At 33.7% G+C, this 21,721-nt stretch overlaps 1 protein-coding gene across 3 annotated transcripts; it reads right to left on the reverse strand.

Annotated features, from left to right (window-relative positions):
• Positions 1–14,168: 14,168 nt before the first annotated feature.
• LOC124931801 (histone deacetylase 9) lies at positions 14,169–20,383 on the reverse strand. Of its 3 annotated transcripts, none has more exons than XM_047472360.1 (14): positions 20,158–20,383; positions 19,859–19,971; positions 19,620–19,737; positions 18,355–18,429; positions 18,059–18,278; positions 16,974–17,037; positions 16,516–16,608; positions 16,324–16,432; positions 16,189–16,238; positions 15,461–15,551; positions 15,217–15,287; positions 15,041–15,139; positions 14,570–14,636; positions 14,169–14,492 (listed from the first exon to the last, which is right to left on the reverse strand). In XM_047472360.1, exons 1-14 carry the CDS (start codon positions 20,192–20,194, stop codon positions 14,407–14,409), a joined length of 1,293 nt encoding a protein of 430 aa, XP_047328316.1. In that variant the 5' UTR covers positions 20,195–20,383; the 3' UTR covers positions 14,169–14,406. The 3 variants fall into 3 exon arrangements, with proteins under 3 accessions (XP_047328316.1, XP_047328317.1, XP_047328318.1); XM_047472361.1 differs by having other exon boundaries at positions 18,059–18,265; positions 19,915–19,971; positions 20,158–20,380; XM_047472362.1 differs by lacking the exons at positions 16,516–16,608; positions 16,974–17,037; positions 18,059–18,278; ... (2 more) ...; positions 19,859–19,971; positions 20,158–20,383 and having other exon boundaries at positions 16,317–16,432.
• Positions 20,384–21,721: the final 1,338 nt, after the last annotated feature.

The raw sequence follows: 21,721 nt of genomic DNA on the forward strand, positions 1-21,721 counted from the left end.
AAGCATATTGCTTAAGCTGAGCATCAGACGTATTTAAGTTAGACGGATTGTGAAAATCAGTCTTATGAAATTTAAACATCCTCGTCTAATAACAGAGTCTATTAGACTGCCTGGTCTAATAGAATTAGACTAACGTCTAATTACAATCACTTCAGACTTGTCTGAAAGAGTTAGACTTACGTCTAACTTTCACTTAATTAGACTACACGTCTAATTATCCAATAACCATTAGACTGCACGTCTAACTCCACTAAGTTAGACTACGCGTCTAATTCCGGTTCTACCTCAGACTTGTCTGAAGGAGTTAGACCTACGTCTAACTTTCACAATACATTAGACTACCCGTCTAATCATTTACTAACCATTAGACTGCACGTCTAACTCCACTGAGTTAGACTGCACGTCTAATTCCGGTTCTACCTCATACTTGTCTGAAGGAGTTAGACGTACGTCTAACTTTCACAATCTATTAGACTGTACGTCTAACTCCACTAAGTTAGACTGCACGTCTAATTCCGCACATATTAGACTGCACGTCTAATTCCGCACATATTAGACTGCACATCTAACTCCACAGAGTAAGACTGCACATCTAATTTTGAATACATTAGACTGCACGTCTAACTCCACTGAGTTAGAATGCACGTCTAATTCCGCAAATATATTAGACTGCCCGTCAAATTCCATACACATTAGACTATCCGTCTAATTGCAAAAATATTAGACTGCACATCTAATTCCGTTGAGTTAGACTGCACGTCTAACTCCATTGAGTTAGACTGCACGTCTAATTCTTTGCATTCATTAGACTACACGTCTAACTCCGCTGAGTTAGACTACACGTCTAATTCTATGCATTCATTAGATTGCACGTCTAATTCTATGCATCTAATGCCAAAATCGGTCTAATGATCCTTATTAGAACCAAGTCTAATAAAATATGATTTCGATACACCTGCATCAAAACGCATAAGTCATTTCATCATCAAAATTCCAATGGTTAAATTATTTCAACACTTAGTTAAAATAATTTGACCCAACACATATTAATCTAGGGTTAAACTAAAGAAAAGAAAAGTCAAGGCATCAAGTACGCCCTTGACACCCTTGGACATACTGGCGACAACTACTAATGAAGAACTTAATGAGAAATATGTTAAGAAAAGAAGAAAGACTCGTGATCCTGATGTTGAGTTTAAGAGTTGAACCTCTCCATCGGGCCTTCACTACCTGGTGAAGAGATTATCCGAAGAACAAAAGGATGCTATGAGGGACATAGGATTTGGTTCACTTCTTTCACTAGGAATATCGAAATGCCCAATGGAATTCTCTCGGTGCATTGTGAGTGTCTTCAAACCCAGAAGGAGGAGCATCGTCCTGAATGGTGGAGAGAAGATTCAGATTGATGAAGAGGATGTTCAATGTGTAATGAACATCCCTAGAGGGAAATTATAAATCGTAGAGTGTGTTGGAATCCGCACAGATGACCATGAGTACAAGGACAATCTCAGGGCATGGAGAAGGAGACGGGGATTCGAGAATAGTGGAGGTCCTTCGACCCATATCATGCTGAAGAAAATTCTACAAAATACAGCTGGAGATAGTGACTTCAAGATAGACTTCGTTGTGTGTTTGTTGTATCCAGTTTTTTATGGACTTCGCAAAACTCACAGTGCAGGTATACCCAAACTACCTAGCAGAATTTGATTTCGACCTTCTTGTAAAATCATTTGGTCTCGGTGTAAAGCCAACTCGACTTTAATGTAAAGTAATTTGAGCCTCTCTGTTTTTTTTTTATCCAGATTCAAAATATTGAAATCCTTACAGGATGTATCTAAAATTAAATATTACAACTGGTGGCAGATTACTTTAGACGGACTTGTTGAAAGTGCTTATAAGTGAGAAAAAAACAAGTCATCATATTTCCATGGACCACTTACGTTTCTTTTGGTGAGTGTACAAATAAATTTGCAGCATTTTGTATTTTAATAATTTTTCATTATATTTAACGTAATATATTTATTAATGCGAATGTATCAGTTGTGCTACTTGGACCGGGTCATTGAGTACAAGGTAAACAGTAAGATCTCAAGGACTTTCTCAATTTTGAGATGCTGGGACAAATAGAAGATGTATGACATGGTTGGGTATGAGTCTGCACATGGTGGGTTTGGACATGGTAGGGTCATTGCTCACATAGCCATTCTGAATGAGCAGCCACTAAATCACCAAAATGTGAAGCCTCAGATTGAGCAGCCTCCGCATAAAGAATCTTAGGATGACAAGCCTAAGACTAAGCAGCCCCCGAATGACCCAAATCAGAAGCCAAGGACTAAGCAGCCTCCACTTGAACAAGCTTGGGATGACAAGCCTAAGAGTGAGTTGCCCACGAATGAACAAGCCCGGGATGACAAGCCAAATACTAAGCTACCCTAGAATGAACAATCTCGGGATGACAAGACTAAGACTGAGTTGGTCTAGAATGAACAAAATCAGAATCCTAAGACTGAGCTGCCCCTGAATGACTAGAATCATAAGCCTAACTAAGCAGCCTACACATGAACAAGCTCGGAATGACCAAATTGTGAAGCCTCAGAATGACTATACATCCAATCTTGCATCAAGTTTGAGAAATGTTGATGTCGCTATAGAAGCATTGGCACGAGGTGCTAAATATCTAAATGAGGTGCACCACATTAACGCAATTGAACTTGTTCAATCTGCTTTTGAGCCTTTTGCAACGGTCGTAAACTACCGTCCAATCCTGAGGGAAGGCTTAAAAAGGAGCTTAAACCAGACAAAACATCACCAACCAAGAGAACAACAACATCCTCCCACAACCGAAGCCAACAAGAACATCATTCCTCCCACAACCAAAGCCAACAAGAACATCATTCCTCCCACAACCGAAGCCAACAAGAATATCATTCCTCCCACAACCGAAGCCAACAAGAACATCATTCCTCCCACAACCGAAGCCAACAAGATCCAAATTTCTCCTATATATTGTTTTCAAGAAGTAGCTCCTGGACCATCGAAGCCCATAAATTTACGCACAAAACTCTCCCGAAAATTGAAAACCAATTGGTTAAGCGAGGTAATCACCACTGAAACAAACAACAACTCTCCTCTCTTATCGGTAGTAAAAACTGAAGAACAATGCATCTCTATTTTACCACCACCACTTATACCTGCATTGCCTCGTCTACCATATAATGATGAAGGATTAAAATTGCCCCTAGCATTGAATACCCCATATTACGATACATTATTTATGGATGTCAACATATTGTCAACCAAGAAGAAGATAATTTTGGGGTTCGTATTTGATAAAGGACAGAAAAAAAAAACGTAATGTTTCCTTTACATTCTTATTTATACTAAAAGCAAACTACTTTCTACCTCATTCTGAAACATGTTTTCTTGTCTTATGCAGTGACATGTTATTTTATAGTGATAAACTCAGTCTCCACCTGACGCGCGAGGACATGCTTACCTTGGTTGTTGATAAGTGGATAGATAGTCTGGTTGTTGATGTTTGGTCGTATATGTTGAACGTCATTTCTAGGAGAAAATTAAAATCTACTCTCAATAAGATTTACATCACAACTGTGACTATTGTAAGTTGTACTAACAATATTGTTTATCAATTATCTTATTAGTTTTATAATACAGACTCTAATGTTAACAGTCATATGCTCAAGAGGGGATTGATTCGAAAGATAAATTTGATTCGAGGGTCTATCTGGAAACGAAGAATTTCAAAATTTCGAAAGTAGACTTCATAAATACGGAGCTTATAAGTAAATTTGTCGTTGTGATATCATTTAATAACATGTACACCTCTATGCAATCTTATTTGTTAATTGTGTTGGAAGATATTTTTCCCAACAATTCATGAAGGCCATTTTTACGTGGTTTGCTATAACTTCATATAATTAACAAGCGAAGCTTATTTCTCTAGCGCTTGTTCCTTGTAATAAACTAACTAACATACAAAGTAAGCTCTGTTCGCTATGAGCATTGTAAACTGTAATTAACAAGTGAAGCAAGCTTCGTTCTCTATAAGCATTGTACTTACATGAACCCTTTATTGTTTTTACATGAATGTATTAGGGGTTTTACATGAATTCATTAAGAGTTTTACATGAACGTTTTATTAATAATAATTAATTTAAATAAACTATAATTAACAAGAGAAGCAAGCTTCATTCTCTAGCTCAATTAACAAGGGTTTTACATTTCGTTGTTTATGGTTTTATATTTCTGTGTATATGGTTTTACATAGGAAAACGTAGTGAAGAGATGAATGCTTCACTTCCGGTTTACAAGAAGGCATGAATAGGTTCTCATTACTTTGGTCATTGTTTTACATCAACCCCCATGCATACATTTTACCTTGTTCATGGTTTCAAATCAAATTTACATAGAAATATATTTCAGCTTTCACATGATACTAGAAGTTGATAGTTGAGATGAGAAAAGAATAGTGAACAGAGTATCGGCTTCCATGCTGAAACTTTCGTCCCATTGTTGTGGAGTTACGAATTGAGTAGTTGTTATTGTTGGCATTGCATTTGATGGCTAGAACGGTAAATAATTTAAGAGTTGTTAGTAAATGAAGAGTAATAACACAATTATTATTAAAGTAGTTAAGCGAGCAATGACATACCGGATTTATTGGCAAATCGCTTGTTTTTCTTGTTGATTTTCTTTTTCTTGAATTCTTCTCTAATCCACCTTTCCTTCTCTTGCTAGAATTTGTTTTCTTCTTAGGTTTCATTCTTTTTGCTCGAATAGAGGCACCATCAGCAGAACCTGATACAACTGGTGGTGTTTGCGTATTTATATCCTCTTGTAATTTTTTATCCACAAACTTACACTAGCTAAGCATAACTTCTCAAATGTCTATAATTGTAATCTCTTTCTGTTGCCTTTGTAAATAAATGCATGGACAAGCTACACAAATCTCTGTATCTTATATTTTGAAGCTCACTCAGATCAACATTATTATTGTCCACCAGTGGATCAGTTCCAAAATATCCATCTTTTGTTGTTCTTGTCCACCTCTTTAATATCAACGCATGAGGATTCTTCAACACGTCAATCTTTGTGAAAATCTTTAGAATGTGAGCACACAAAATCCCTCCAAATTCAAATTTACAGCAGCTACACTCGATATCATCAACATCCTTATGAACTATTACTGTATGAGGGTATCTCCTAGTGTGAGGGTTACTTTATATTTTCTGTGTGTCCACATCCTCTAACATTTCTACAGCACAATCATGCGACATAAACTATTGTCATTCAAAGCACTTAAATACCTTTGGAGTGTAAAAATTGCATGCATCCTTTAAGATTAAAATTGGGTAGTTCGGATTTGGTTTGCAGGTAATTTATTTGAAATCAGCCTTTAACACATCATATTTCCGTTCGTCAATTAGTCTTTTAAAGTGTTTGAAAAATTCTAAGAACTTGTGTTTGTAGAAACAATATTCTTTCAACACACTGTTCATGCTCTCACTTCTCTGTGTTGTATTCATATCAGCACAAAACATATGTCGTTCATACACTAATGCCCACTTTCTCCTAATGCAAAACATACGCTTCAACCAGTCGTTATTTTCAAGCCCATAGTTTGTCAGAATTTGATTCTAGGCTTCAAGAAACTCTACCTCTTCATCAAAAATCATATATACATTAAGAAAAATCCTTCGAAAATTCTCTGAAATTATGAAACATAGATCTTAGATGTATGACTGCATTTTGAAATATGTGTCAAATACAGAGACGGTGATTTGTTTCGGGCCATGTAGATGTTAAGGCCTTAGTCATGGCCACGTCTTGATCTGTAAGAATGGTTTTTGGTTTTTTCCCACGCATAGTTATGGTGAAAGTCTCAAACAACCATTCAAAAGTCATAACAATTTTATCATATAATAGAGCTGCACCAAAAATAATAGATTGTTTGTGATGATTCACACCTATAAAAAGCGGAACTGAACGACCTTCCTTATTATTCTTGTAGGTCGTGTCGAAACTAACAACGTCTCCGAAATATGAAAAATCGGATCGCATTTTGGAATCACACCAAAAAATATTCGTTATCAAATCATCCACATCAAGTTGAAAAGCATTATAAAAACTGGATCGTCCGATTGTTTTTTCTACAAATACTCTAATACACCCCTGTAACCCCAAAATTACAGTGTCTAGTTCTTTTCGATCTCAAGTAATTTTTGTAATCATCAGGAAGAAAACCAAGATTGTCCTTGCCACTGATTTGTTTGGCCATTAGAGCATTGGATGCATTTGGAGCGATTCCTACATCAGATGTCATCTCAATCTGTAAGCTTGCAGATGTAGAAATATTCATAGGGCATCTATACAGGTGAGTTTTCTTTGGACTTGCAAGAGGATGACAATGCTCACTAATAAAGTTACCACTTCAAACTTTCCATTTTCTGCCCTTTTTATCCTCAATTTCGCTTCACAACCGAACTTTGTTACAGAACGGCTACGTTTCACATAAACATCTCGTTTGTCTTTTCCCTGTTGACCTTGTGCACTGCAACAAAAAAAAACTCTATCCAGTAATAAACCATCTTTGTCATCATGTTTTGAACTGCGCCTTATATTAAATCCTATTATTTTAGCGTATGCTAAATAGAATTCATAGGCATCTTCTTCCCTCTCAAATTCCCTACCTAAATATGGAATCAAGTTCGTTGCAATGTCCTCCAACGGTTAGCTGTTTTTATCAAATTTCAATTGACGACGACAACTCGCAGATTCGCTGGTCAATTATAGAACATGGAGAAAATAAATATTGATTTAAACAAAATATAAATATGCTTGTAAATAAATGAAATATAAGTGAAGAGCGCTTCACTTCACTAGTATTTACAACGCAATAGAAGTGAAGAGGGCTTCACTTCACTAGTATTTACAACTTAATAGAAGTGAAGAGCGTTTTACTTCACTAGTATTTACAGCGCAATCGAAGCGAAGAGAGCTTTGCTTCACTAGTACTTACAGCGCAATAGAAGCGAAGAGAGCTTCACTTCACAATGAATAGAAACAACTTATAGTATTAGAGAAACAACTTATTGTATACCTCAAATCATCATTATTATTATTGTTCATGTTGATTCCTTCCTAAAAATTAACAAGAACAAAACAGTTCTAGTCAAGTAGAGAAAAAATAAACAAAAAGTTATTAACAGAACTTCTCAAGAAGATGACATAAATTTTGAAAATACCATTGTCACTACCCGATTCTAATTTAGGAAAATAGATTATTGCAGCGATGAATCATGAAATATGAATTTTCCGGCGAAGTCTTCACTGTATCGTATTATACATGAGAGAGAAATTAAATCGTACAAAGCTAGTTAATGATGAAAATAGGTGCTAGGTGACGTGAGGTGAGGTGACTTCACGGATATTGTTTTGATTATAATTAAATGAATAACACAATTATAAATTAATATTATATTGAAGAATGCTACACTAGTGTATACTTGAAGAGTTTGATAGTGAAGATTGCTTCACAAATATTGATAGTTGAAAAACATGTATAACGCTTGATAGTGAAGATTGCTTCACATTTAATTGACATTGTAAACACACCTATAACGCTGGCTGTATAGATTTCTTAACATGTTATAGTAGATTAATCATGTCTAAAGTTTAACTTTACATGATTATCTTTGATTTCACATTGTTCATATATTAAATGAATACTATGAAACAAACAAACTACAATCTTATTTAAAAACAAAAAAATAAAATATGAAATCACCAATTTAGGAATCAAATTAGGAATGAAAATATTCAGTATTGTCATTAAAACTAGTCTAAAAAATTAAGTAAACAAGGGCTGCAAATCACAAGCAGCTATAGCTTCAAGCAAGCTTGTGTGAGGAACACCATATTCATCCAAATATGCTGACAAAGCATCCACTGCCTCAAATACCCAAATGTATTCATTTACATTGTAAGTCATCTCGTTGTATACTACTATAGTTTTGTCGTCCGAAGGCTCAACAAATGGATTCTCAATTTTTATAGTGGTACCTCCTCCAGCAATTACAAACCCTTTGAGATCTTGTTTGTAAGATGGGATGAAATCCCCTGCAAAAATAAAAGTATAACTGTCGAACAGTTTTGGCAGTTGAAAAACAAATAAAACAATTTCAGTTATCAAGCAAGATAATAAAGATACAGAGGAGGAATTAGACTTACATTGTTCAAATACCGAAGTCTGCCAGCTCTTGGACCGCCCAAGGTCCCATGATTATCTTGCTTAACCTCGTACGGTTCCTCATCAACGTAACTTTTTTAATTTCAATGATGATTTTATCCCTGTACAAAAACAATTTGTATTTAGTTTCCTATATGTGAAAATTAATATTGTGTTAAGACTAAGAGAGTCTCACAATCAATTGTAAGGACCCATCTCCCATTCAATATTGTCTTCAATACTTTCATAGTTCGATTGCATCCTCCATTAGCATCAGTGGAAGCTATGACATGAGTTACATCATCTCTCCATCTCATTGACACCGTTGCACCACAAGTGTCAGTATATTGCACTATCAACAACTGTGTAAAAACAGTAATATTATCTATTAATATGGTCAAGACAATGAAAACTTACATAATATGGACAAAATGGATATAGGTCAAGAATAGTACTATATCTTCACTAGATATTTCATTGGGGTAAAATATATATTCTTTGCCTACAGTGTTTGGGACGATTTCGTTGTTTGTTGCCTGCACATTAAAAAAAGATTCTTTGTTAATAACAAAAATAAGTTTTCACTACATCAGTAACTAGGGTTTCGTGGAAATAATATACAAAACCCTAATCCTAAGTACGTTTTCCTAAATACGAAGGATTTTCATTGAACGTGACATTTTCGGAGTAGGGTTTCCTAAATATGAATAAATTACCACCTCAATTGTGCGTACGTAATCCTAGGGTTTAGTGGTTTCATAAATATAAAGAAAAGTTAACTATTTTGGTGTACGTACCATTGTCGAGACTGAAATATTTTCTGGTCTAGTAGACGGGGAGCCAGAAATCACCGTGAAAGGAGGCAGAAGTTTGAAGAGAGAGAGATGAATCGGGCGGAAGTGTTTATAATAATGATATTAGGGTTTATATATATTAAAGTTGTTAATACCAGTGAAGTAAGCATCGCTAAGTAACTCTTGAAGCGAATTATGCTTCACTGAAAAGCGTCTCTTCATTATTTTTAATTTTAATTTTTTTAATTAATTTTTATAATAAACTCATTGAAGCGAAGTATGTTTCACTGTAAAGCGTCTCTACAATATTTTTAATTTTTTAAATTAATTTATTATACACACATGAATGAATAAATGTTTTTATATGAACGTTAAAAGGACTTTACCAGGGGGTGTTGGAGTTTTACATTAACCTCTATGCATATAAAGTAATTGAAGCGAAGTATGCTTCACTGAAAAGCCTTTTTTCATTATTTTTAATTTTTTTAATTAATTTTTTATAATAAATTCATTGAAGCGAAGTATGTTTCACTGAAAATCGTCTCTTCATTATTTTTATTTTTTATTTTTTAATTTTTTAAATTAATTTATTATACATACATTAATGAATAAATGTTTTTACATGAACGTTAAAATGTCTTTACATTGATGTGTTGGAGGTTTTACATGAACCTCTAGGAATATAAACTAATTGAAGCGAAGTATGCTTCACTGAAAAGCGTATATTCATTCTGTTTTACACGGCGTCTAGACGAAGGAAACTTCGCTCCATACCGCTTCCCTACATTCCGTTTTACATTGCGCCTAGACGAAGGAAGTTTCGCTCGATACAGTATATCTTCATTCCGTTTTATATGGAGCCTTAGGGAAGGAAGCTTCGCTCGATACCGCTTCTCTTCATTCCGTTTTACATGAAACCTAGGCGTAGTAAGTTTCGCTCTGTATCTCTCCATGTCGTTTAACGCCGTTTGGGTGAACCCAGAATTAAATCTGGGTTTCGGATTCTCTTCCTCTTCCTTTCTACCCAGCATTGATTTATTAATATAATAATGCTTCTCAATTGTAATTGGCCCGCAACAGGAGAACACCCTATCCCCTATTCAGTAGCAGAGTAACCGGATTGGAGTTCATCATGGTAGTAATGTTGAGTCCGGCACAAATGGTCTGTCACACCAATAAATATATATATATATATATATATATATATATATATATATATATATATATATATATATATATATATATATATATATATATATATTCATTTATTTGAATGAGAAGAATAAAGGGTATATGCAAAATGAAGAATACAAAATATAGCACATGGGCTCAGTGTCGGTCTGTGCACTAGATAACAAGCTCTATGCATTGGACGACAAGACTAATTAGATTTTAAATTCTTTAAATCCTTTTAACATAATTCCTCTTTAATAATTAAGTCAATTAAAGGAGAAATTACTCTTTGAGGTCATTGGATTGTTTTCAAATGAAAATTAAATGAAACATAATTTATTTTCAGTGTTATTTGTTTGTTTTTATTTTTACATTAATTTTATCCTTAACTATATATGCATAAATAATAATAATATAATTAATATTTTTAAAAAGTATTTTTTTATCATTAAAATTTTATATATAATTATATATAACAATAAAAATATATTACTGATATTTTAAAAAATAATCAATTACAATTTTATTCAAATTCTTGATTTTAAGAGTTTTCAAATGAATAAACAATTTAGTTAAATTGATATAAACTTTTCAAATTTGAATTTGATAAATATTAGCAGGTTGAACTATACGAGCAAACACCAACATTGATGGGTACAATAAGTAGAGAATGAGAAATATGACTCATGTCCGGAAAAGGAATGAGTCCTTCCCACGGAAGGGGATGCGCAGGTCAAATTGTCGAAATATAATGACGGTATAGTAGCAGGTAGATTCTTTTAATCCCAGCACAATGATGAATGGAGCACCCCCATATCGTACATTATGGTATTAAAGAGATATCACGGAATAATAAAGCGAATTGAGTGATCGTCAAGAATTGCATGGCCAGCTCTAACTCCAACTATCATTTGCAACAGAAGTCTCGCAAAGGAAAAGTAAGGAGTTAAGGTTTCTTATGTTTTCAACATTCATTAAGGATTTGAGAATTTTGAATCTGAATTAATATAATACATGTGTAAGTATTCACAAATACATGTATAGATATATAATAGAATTGAAAAAATGTTTACATGCATCGTGAATTTTGAACTGCACATAAAAAACTTGAGACATCAAAGACAACGAAGTCAATTATGAAATCGTTGTCTGCACTTATGTTACTTAATATCTTCGCTATCATAAAATTTGTTTCAGAGGATGAAGTTGATTCCATTCTGCCCCATCTTACCCTCCAAGCCCTCAAGAATGCATACAAATCAGGGTCATGTATGTCCATCCCAATGGACTCAATTATGTTCATTGGCCCTCTAGGGAGGTTGGGTACGGAGTGGACAAGGTCTTCATCGATAAGGATTTGATCACCGTTGGCCATACTAGAGAACTCTTCTCGGTGCCAAAAATGCTCACTACGTGTTTGAAAAAATGAAAAGGGCACTAGGAGACACCCAATGTAAGAAGATAACCAAACCTAGTTTCCTTCACAGTTTCCTTCTGTTCTTCACTAAGTTTTGAATCATGTTGAAAAGGCCACTCGGAGATGTTCTTGTTTTAAATACTATTTTTCTTTTTTGGTTTTGAGGGGATTTGGTATTTCTTGATCGAGAGGTGTAGTTATAGTTGTATCTATAGAAGTGATAATAGACAACGATTCATCAGTTTTCGATGACTTCGTCTTCCTCTTCCTTTCATATTGATTCCTTATAACCCTACAAAACAAAATTTTCAAGAAGAGAAGAAAAAATAGTAATTTACAAATAGAATGAAATAAACTAGTGTAATAGTAATGAAAATTCTAGAAACACAATATTAATCAAAATAAACTACTTCTCCGATTTATCGTCGACATTGTTGTTGGATACAAGTACCATTTCGTTAATACTATTGCATATCGGCAAGACGGTTTCTCGGGCGTTGGATATTTCCACTAGCATGTTATTGTTGTCGTTTTGTGACATTTTAAAAGAAAAATCTTTGTAGCGTAAAAGAATAGTTAGGGTTTGAAAGTTAAAAGATGATCACTGAGAGAGAAAGTGAATAGTGGGATTGCAGCGAGAATTTTTTTTATTCCTTCAGTGAGTGAAGTTAGTTTCACATAAATTAACTCATATTAGCGCTGTAAATAGAAATGAAGCAAGTATCACTAAGTAGCGCTTGTTTTACTCCTCCTATTAAAGGTGTAAATAAAAATGAATCAAACATCACTAGGTAGCGCTTATTTCACTACTCCTATTAGAGGTGTAAATAAAAATGAATCAAACATCATTAGGTAGCGCTTATTTCACAACTTTATTAGCGCAGTAAATAAAAATGAAGCAAACATCACTAGGTAGCGCTTGTTTCACTACTCCTATTAGCGCAATAAATAGAAATGAAGAAAATTTTATTAGGTAGCGCTTGTTACACTCATATAAGCGCTGAAAATACATAGAAACAATGTTCACTAGTTAGCGCTTGTTTCAGCATTTTTAATTCTCCAATAGTGTATACATTAATGAATAAATGTTTTTACATTAACGCTTAATGGTCCTTACATTAATGTGTTAGTGGTTTTCATGAAATTTCTTAAAGGCATATAAATTTATAAAAAGAGTGAAGCGAAGGAAACTTCACTCAATAGCGCCTCTCTTCATTCAGTTTTATATTGCGCTTCTGATGAACCCGGAAATAAATTTGGGTTTCGGATCTCTCTTTCTTCCTTTCAACCCGACCACTGATTTAATATTAAAATAATCATGTTGTTGTGATTAGTCCGGAACAGAGGAACACCTTATTCGGTAGTAGAGGAACCGGACTGGAAATTGAGAGATGAGTTTCAGGAGATGATGTAAAAAGAATATAAAAAATAAAATAAATCACATCTTAAATACTTTAACGAGTTTGTATCTAAATTAACACGTTAGTGAGATGTCTTAAATATGAGAAAACATGGTAACTATAGAGTTCTTTAAATGATTAAAAAAAAATAGAGACCTAAATTTAACAAACAAACAAATTCTTTCAACTAAAGTCATAAATTTGTCATTTATTCCTTAATTTATTCAAGAGATAAAAAATAGACTTTTTGAATTTTATACACAAAGTAAATATATAATTATAATATTTAAAAAAATATTAATATAATTGATTTATAAATTAATTATATAAGTAATAATTGTATATTTTTAAAAAATTTAAGAAATTTAAAACCTTGTGTGCAATTGCATGCTTTATGTGGCTGGGCTAGAGAAATAAGTAATATGCCTTAAAGAAATAATTTAATTATTCATACTTCTTCATCTTGATTGCTTGTGTGGTTATACTTTTGGGCATTAATAAAGGAATCAAGCCAATTATAGAACTATGACTTTTGGTAAAATTATAGACTTGTATGACTGAATTTTATTCTTTACCATCTCAGAAGTGGAGGCTTGTTATCTAGGGTTCTGGTTTACGCATCAAGGTCTGCACTTGCCTTAGCAAGTCTCCTACCTAATGTCTAACATCATAGAGAAGAATAAATAAATAAAGATTGATGGTTATTCGTGTACAATTTGTAAAAAGATAAACCTTATATTTTTTTTCTTAATTTCTGTAGCTACACAAGCAGCTGCAATGCAAGAGCCTTGATGATACTTCCATCCGCAGTAACTAAAGAGGATAAGGTGGTTTCTTCGACATGGATCAGGTTCCAAAGGGTCCTTGTTGGACTAATTATTAAGGTCTTATGCCTCCTCATTATAGATTTTAGTTTCATCATCAATTGGCCTTAAAACAGATTTGAGATTTTGGGCATCATTAGAACTTGTAGTTTTAGCCAATTTATGCTTCTTCTTGGGCGATGAAGATGTAGTATGTTGAAATAATCAGTATACGTATGTATATCCCACGTTAGCACGCTGGTCTCTAACTAGAAAAGTAAATTCTTGCAATAAGGTTTCAATCTATAACTACTACTTCAACAACTTAAGGAGAACCCTTCAAAATCCAAGTCCAACCCTTGGAAACATTTCACAATCATTTTAAACAAAAAGAAAACTGTATTCAAATGAGAAACTAAGACAAGACAGTCTTACAATGACAAAAGCTACAACTAACATCAAAGAGCTTTACAGAAGAAGAAGAAGAAGAAAAGAAAATGACAGAAATCTTAACACAAAAATATGAACATAGCGGAGCTTACATAGAGTCAGTTATCTTTCACTTTCACCTTTAAGAATCGTCCATGTTATTATCATTATCGTTATCACCTTCATAGTACTCGTCATCACGTTGGATATGCTTGTCTTGTGTGTGTTCTGGAGAAGCAATAATCAGATTAATATTAGCAAAATATCAATCCATTGGTGACTAGAAGGAATTGATCTTCACTTACGACTGTTTCTCTCGTCAGGATTTTGCTCGTCCTCGTCAAAATCGGGTATATAGAAGTCGGGTGGAACCTACATATGTACAAAAACAGAAAAGAGAACGTCCATTCAATAAGATCATTTCCACCCAAAGTAGCCACATATTATAACAAAATGTAATCGAAAGCTCCTAGTCATGAAAAGAAATAGACAAATTTCAAAGCTTCAAACAACTAACCCTTTTTTAAAGTTAAATCCGCATATACTAAAAATGTGATTGTCACTAAACAACTTTCTACAATACAAGCTAGTACTGTTATAAGAAACACTCAAGTGTGTTTGGTAACACTAGAATTGGAACTGAAGGGTTTAGTTCCAATTTCTATGTTTGTTATTAATAAATTCTTTAGAAGATCTTACTTCCTAATTCATCACATTCATGGATCATGAAGGAAATAGAAGCATTAGGAATGAAAATTTATTGATATCATACTTACATCTTGCATCTGCACACCAGGAGCATGTTGAATGCAACGGAGGTTTTCCAACACTTGCATTTTAATGGTACTTATATATGATTTACTATTCATGTTCTCCTGTCAAAATAATTAATCACAATAAGTTCTAAAGGCAAACAATGCCGAGTACATTTCGTAGATAAAAATTTACTTACTATGTGCCCACCAGGAATCTTCAGCAAGTAATCTGGACCAAAGTATTGAATATACTCATTTTCTGGGATCTCTACAGTCAAGAATCTTATGGATACAATTCAAAAAAGTCGCTGGACACAATTTTGCAATAATAAAATCCAAAAAACAAAAGACAGAACAACAGTCTCTGACATACTCATTTTATAGTTCAGATTAATATTTCAAAAAAGAACATAATAATATAAAAACAATTAATCAACACACCATTAGGGAGCTCTGTGTCAAGCAGGGCACCAGTTTCTACAGCCCAACATCTGGCCACATTCTCCTTTGTATATCCTCCACCTCCAGTTACCTGTTTAAGTCATCAAGCATGTATTATCTTTGACATTTAACAAATAAAATCCATAAAATAATCCCTAAAAGTATTGCCAATTTTGATATCCGCACACATTTGATAAAAGGGAGGCTATTTAAAATAAAATATTGAAACTAAATGAACGTAATTTCATCTGTTAAAGATTTTGACACATGTGATTATAGATTTCATGTAAAAAAAATTAATAAACGAAATTTGATTCATTAGTGCCAACACAGGTTTTTTTCCTGAAAAAATCTAACTTTATTTTGATACCCGCCCACAATTCATAAAAGAGAGATTACTCAAAATAAAATAAAAATTGAAACTTAGGATACAAAAAAAAACATAATTTCACCTGTTAAAGATTTTGACACTTGCGATTTTAGATTTTGTCAAAGTTTTAGGATTCCCACGAGTTAAAAGGAATTAAATAGACAAAATTCCATCAATTAGACCGTCAATAATATATTTTTCAAAATTCAAACTTAATGAGCCTAAATCAATTGGTTGAAGTTCCAGGTCAGATGTGAGAAATTGTTGATGTTTAAAAGCTTATTTATGGATTTTATATCTTAACAAAGTAAAATGCATCAACCTCCAATCAACAAAAGAAAAATTCAAGAGAACAAACCAGTAATGGCAAATTGAATTTCTTCACAATTTTAACACATTCAGAATGCCCTGTCAATCATCAAAACACTGGTGAGACCGCATATTGGAAAATGGTTAAAAAAATACAATAGAACCTGATTGGTATACCTCTTACCATCAATAGAGAGGTTGAAGCAACCTAATCGATCCCCAGCAAGTGAATCTGCTCCACATTGAAGAACAATAGCACCTGGTTGGTATATCTCCACAACCTTGGAAATTATCTAAAATGACATGTTTGGGACAAATACATTCAATTAGTAATTATAAATAAACAATGGAATGTACAGAATGCTTGACAGCTTACTGTTTTAAACAACCGGTTGAAGCTATTGTCATCAATTCCATCCTTCAGCGGAACGTTAATAGCATAGAATTTTCCTTCCTTTTCTCCGATTTCCTTGAGAGCAAACATAACCCATGGTTCAACTAACAGTTTCAACTACTAAAGGATATGATTTTTTTTTGTAATAATGGACTTAGTCATCATTAGCTGAATGATAATGAAATGTTCAGCTTATATATTAAAAATGATCAACATATCAATTGGATTAGCAAGCAATTAAGTATAAAATTTGATACCTATTCTACCAGATAAAGCCTACATGTTAAGGGAGAAATTGCTACATCTAGCCAAAAACAAAGTTAGAGGTTTAAGGTTATGCAATTCTTTAAGATGTGTGCAGCTATAATTTCCTAAAGGTAAATAAACCATAGTTCCATTTTCAGGAAAAATGTATTGAAATAACAGAACAAAAATAATACCTTGACATCGCCAGTCCCAGGGAAGAAAAAGTCTCCAAACTTGTGGAAGCTAACAGTCATCACCCTGATATTTTGTAACTAGACAAATTAGAATATCTAAGAAATAATACAAACAGATTATTTTTCAATGATTTTCTTTTAAAAATCTTCCTGAATGACTAGCAGAAAATGGAAAAGCTAATATGTAAAATTCTGATTGACATAAAAGCAACAACTTATACCTAAGAACGAACTAGAATGTTATCTAGGTACACCACCACGAACATGGTTATGTATAATATGCATTTGCAAGTTCAAACTCAAGGACATATTCTTATTTAACTTTATTAACTAACTATCTAACTTAGAAACAAGAAACAAGGGAGAGCTAGTGATAGTTCAAAATATGTTCATAGAGTAATCCTCACAGTGGATAGAAATGACATACTTTTTCAACAGCCACATGTAAGTAGCATTTAAAACTCATTAAAGTAATAAACAACACTTCTTACATGTGAGATGCTCCAATTATGCACTGTAATCAATTTCAGTCAATCAGTTGTTATTATTAGGAAACAATCACTTAAAACCCAAGACATTTTTACAAAGATTTGGACATTAAGAAGAAATACTACATCCAGCTGACAACTTTTACACAACTAAATAAATAACTGAAAATTGTTTAAAAGCTAACCACTCATGACAATTTTCTTATTCTAAATCAATATTAAATATGTCAAGCTGCCAATACTCCCTTTCTACCATTTTATGAAACCACTGCTCTCAAAGAGCATCTCAATTTTCTTGATCTGTTGGGTCAATCCAATCTCTAAACAACCATTATCAACTTCACCTTCCTAAAAAATAAGTAAATTATTTCATCAACACTAATACTTATCTCAATATCATTAATTACACATTCTATCATTCTCTACTGCCATACATGTAGTACAAGTCTTATCATGATAGTTTTATTAGATTTAATGGTATTTTCATCAAAAACAAATTCAAGCACCACTACTTAAAACCCACCCTAAATAAAAAAATGTTCACGTAAAATGGGACAGAGGGAATAATTTAATTTGGTTAAAATATAGACACTTTACCTATCCGTGAAATAGAAAGCTTCTTCAACACCATCGCCATGATGTACATCTATGTCAATGTACAATACACGGGCATGGTACTTCAATAGCTCCAAAATGCCCAAAACAAGATCATTGATGTAACAAAACCCAGATGCCTCACATTTTTTAGCATGATGTAATCCACCAGCCCAATTTATGGCAATGTCACATAGCTTATTGTTTAATCTGCGAGCAGCATCTGTCAGCAAATATTAGTGTACAGATAAGTAGAACCTGCACCAAATGTGTTCAAGCCGACTCAGCAGTGAGTTTACCTATTGTTCCACCAGCATATATTTGACAGAATTCAAACAAGTTGTCAAACACGGGACAATCTTCCCCAAGATTATCTACAAAAGAATGAGAGACATAACTATGACAATCATCCAATTCAGTGCAAGAGAAATTATAACTCAGAGATAATGTTAACTAAAAAATGATTAGTCAAACATAAAGCTTCTGTAGTTCAACTATGTTTATCTGCTTTTGCGGCTGGAAATGTGCACCCTAAATGTCAGAAAAAGATGAAATACATGGAGAAACCTGGGTCTTATTCATCTGTATTAAGGATACATGTTATCACTGGAAATCATGAACTACCAGTAACTCCTTCCATGTCATTTTCGCCAAAATAAAGAAAAAAATCCTTCCATGAAATTTTATATAACGTAATCATTTTTCACATAAATTTACCACAATACTTTACAAAGTCAGTTTTAGCTTTATCACATAAAAACAGGACAGGTGGCTATGCGGCATAATTTCAATCTAATGAAGATATCCTAAGTGGGCACAACCCTACAAGATAATCACATAAAGTTTGAAAAATGTAGTAGCTGTTGGTAACATATGCTTGCATGGGCACAACCCAAAAAAATCCGAAGTATCATGAAGAATCGCACGATATATGAAATTATAATAACCAGTGGATATGATTCGATGAAGTTCTGAATAACCAGGAATCTGTCATTTGTAAATCATTCATTGAATGATAAATTACTACAAGTGAGGGGGATACGCGATTTAAATAACGGAAAATCCAATATTTTAAAATTGTATCTAGAATTACTGGAAAGGTGGAAACAAGACCAGATAGAATTTGATCGTTATGAACAAATCCAAAATCTTTGTAGACAGAACCGATCATTAGTTCTCATCCATCGGCCAACACGAGGCTGTGCAAATATTAATACTGGTGCTTCTTAAGCCCCAGGAACTGTCAAATTTTACAAACATGCTTGCTTGGACATACACAAATAATGAGTCTGTGTGACAACCAATATAATCTGCAATAGATCCTCTCATCTATTGTAGACATGGATAGACTTAACTGACTTCCATAGTTTTGTATGTTTTGGTTGCTAAGGCATTTGAAATCATTAAGCAATATTGTTGTTGGAACAAAACAATGGCTCATCCTAAACATTTAGAGGCACCAAACCTCTCTACTTTACAAGTATAGTATAGATTTCAATTACACATATTAAATGATTAAAGATGCCATCATAAGAAGATAAGATGATAAACAAAACTCCCTTACATTTAGCCAATTCAGTAGAAAACAAGTGTTGAGTGTCAGGTGTAATCCTATGCAAAAATTCAACATAATCAGCGGAGTGAAACTGGGCCAGCTCAACAGGATATGCTTTATGAGGCCTCTGCATCAATCAAACAAGTACACATAATGAAAAACTAATAATAGTATAATACCCAGAATAACTAACAACTTGCAACAAAACAAAAAGAGAAATTCATTGGGAAGCTAAACAGAATACGAACATAAATCTCCATCTTCTTGTGGAGGTCATAGGAAAGAACAAGATGATGAGTCATACAAAGTCTGTGCGGCTTCATTGGGTGGTTTGGCCCAAAATAGACGCTGCCGACATCTCCTGCAAAAACACCAAGAAATCTAATTATTCGATTCAATGTGAAAAAGAAAAACGGAACTTTATGTAGACCCTCTACATAGAGTTGTAATTGGAGTGCAAACAAAACACAGAAAAGCAAATTAGAAAACTTTTTAGCAGTTGAGTCATTTGGACGAAAGAGAAGAAGCGGGAAGGGAGATAACACACCGTCGTAGAAATAGGCGATTTTGTCCTTAGAGCGCATCTTGTAGCAGCGGAGGAGAGAGTGTTCTGTGGATGGAACTCGTCGGAGAATTCCCTCTTTGATTAATTGAGCTGCTAGAAAATGAAGGAACTTTGGAAAACCCTAGTTCTAGAATTTCATAGCTTCGTCTCTCAGTCAGTAAATGGATTCCGAGATGTTTCAAGCGGTAAAGAGTGACTGTTCTTCTTCTCGGGAAATAGGACAATCTGATAATAGGTCTAATTCGAAAAATATTCAAGTTTGATAAATCTTTTAAAAATGACACTTTTATCCTATGAAATGTTAGTTTTACATACTTCGAGACTACGCGTGTTACATAATACGATAATACGCGTATTATATTATAATACGCGTGGTATATCATAATACGCGTGTTACATAATTCGCGTGTTATATCATAATACGCGTGTTACATAATACGCGTGTTATATCATAATACGCGTGTTATATCATAATACGCGTGTTATATCATAATACGCGTATTATATTATAATAATACGTGTATTATATAGTAACAACTTATATTGTAACAACTCGCTTGTATTGTAACAACTCACGCGTATTGCATCACAAGACTCACATAACATAAAAAGATTTACAGAATAACAATTCATGGGTTTATAATTTGGTTGAACAACCTCTGCTCACTTCTTTCTAAAAGAAATTATGTTATTTGATACCACATCCTTTAGATCAAGTTTATCAATTAGACTCCATATACAAGTACATAAATGTCATCAGTTGTGCTTCATGTGAGCATATATCTGTCCTCCCCACCCTAGTAGTACTCCATAAAGGGTATATCAAAAGAATAGTTTATTTGATCACTAGCAAACTTTTTATAGTGTGATGACAACATAGTAGTCATAGTTTTTAGATGACAATCCGCGATTGTGAAATCCTTAATATAAGTCTTAGGGTATTCGGCTGTTCTTCTTCTTAGTAGAAAAATGCAACATTAATCTCCTACACAATACACGTGAATTATACAATAAGTGTGATGCACAATACGCGTGAATTATACAATAAACGTAAATACTCTATAATGAAGAATACTTAACAGTGAGCCACCTAGATTTCTTCAGCATTGTATTGAAGAATTCGTAGCCTACTAAGCTAGTATTGACATCCACCAATTCAAATTCATTTTTTTCTCACCAAAGTCGTCAACTTATTCAGAAGTTCTGGTTCAAATTTCACCAAAGTATCAACATTGACTGGATCTTTGACCCTCATTTTTTTCCAGAAGGGTCGGTGTAGGGAGTAAGTAGTCTCGACCCTAATCTCTTTCTTTTATATTGGACTGTACTATTCTTCACTTCCACCACATCCTCCTCCACCATCTGCTTGTTCTTCTTCTCCAAATCATTCTTCTTGTCCTTCTTCTCCACAAACACATCCTCCTCCTTGTCTTCCTTCTTCTTCTTCACCTTCTTATTGTCCTCTTTCTTCTCCACCTTCTTCTTGTCCTCCTTCTCCACAAACATATCATCCTCCTTGTATTACTTCTTCTCCACCTTCATCTTG

This window comes from Impatiens glandulifera, chromosome 3 (assembly GCF_907164915.1).
Source record: "Impatiens glandulifera chromosome 3, dImpGla2.1, whole genome shotgun sequence".
In the NCBI taxonomy this organism is placed as follows: Eukaryota; Viridiplantae; Streptophyta; class Magnoliopsida; order Ericales; family Balsaminaceae; genus Impatiens; species Impatiens glandulifera.

Coding starts and splice junctions, on each gene's coding strand:
- LOC124931801 (XM_047472360.1), bottom strand. CDS start 20,194: ATGCGCTCTAAGGACAAAATCGCCTATTTCTACGACG. Junction 19,972..20,157: donor AATCGCCTATTTCTACGACG/GTGTGTTATCTC, acceptor GTGTTTTTGCAG/GAGATGTCGGCAGCGTCTAT. Junction 14,637..15,040: donor CTGGTGTGCAGATGCAAGAT/GTAAGTATGATA, acceptor GTACATATGTAG/GTTCCACCCGACTTCTATAT.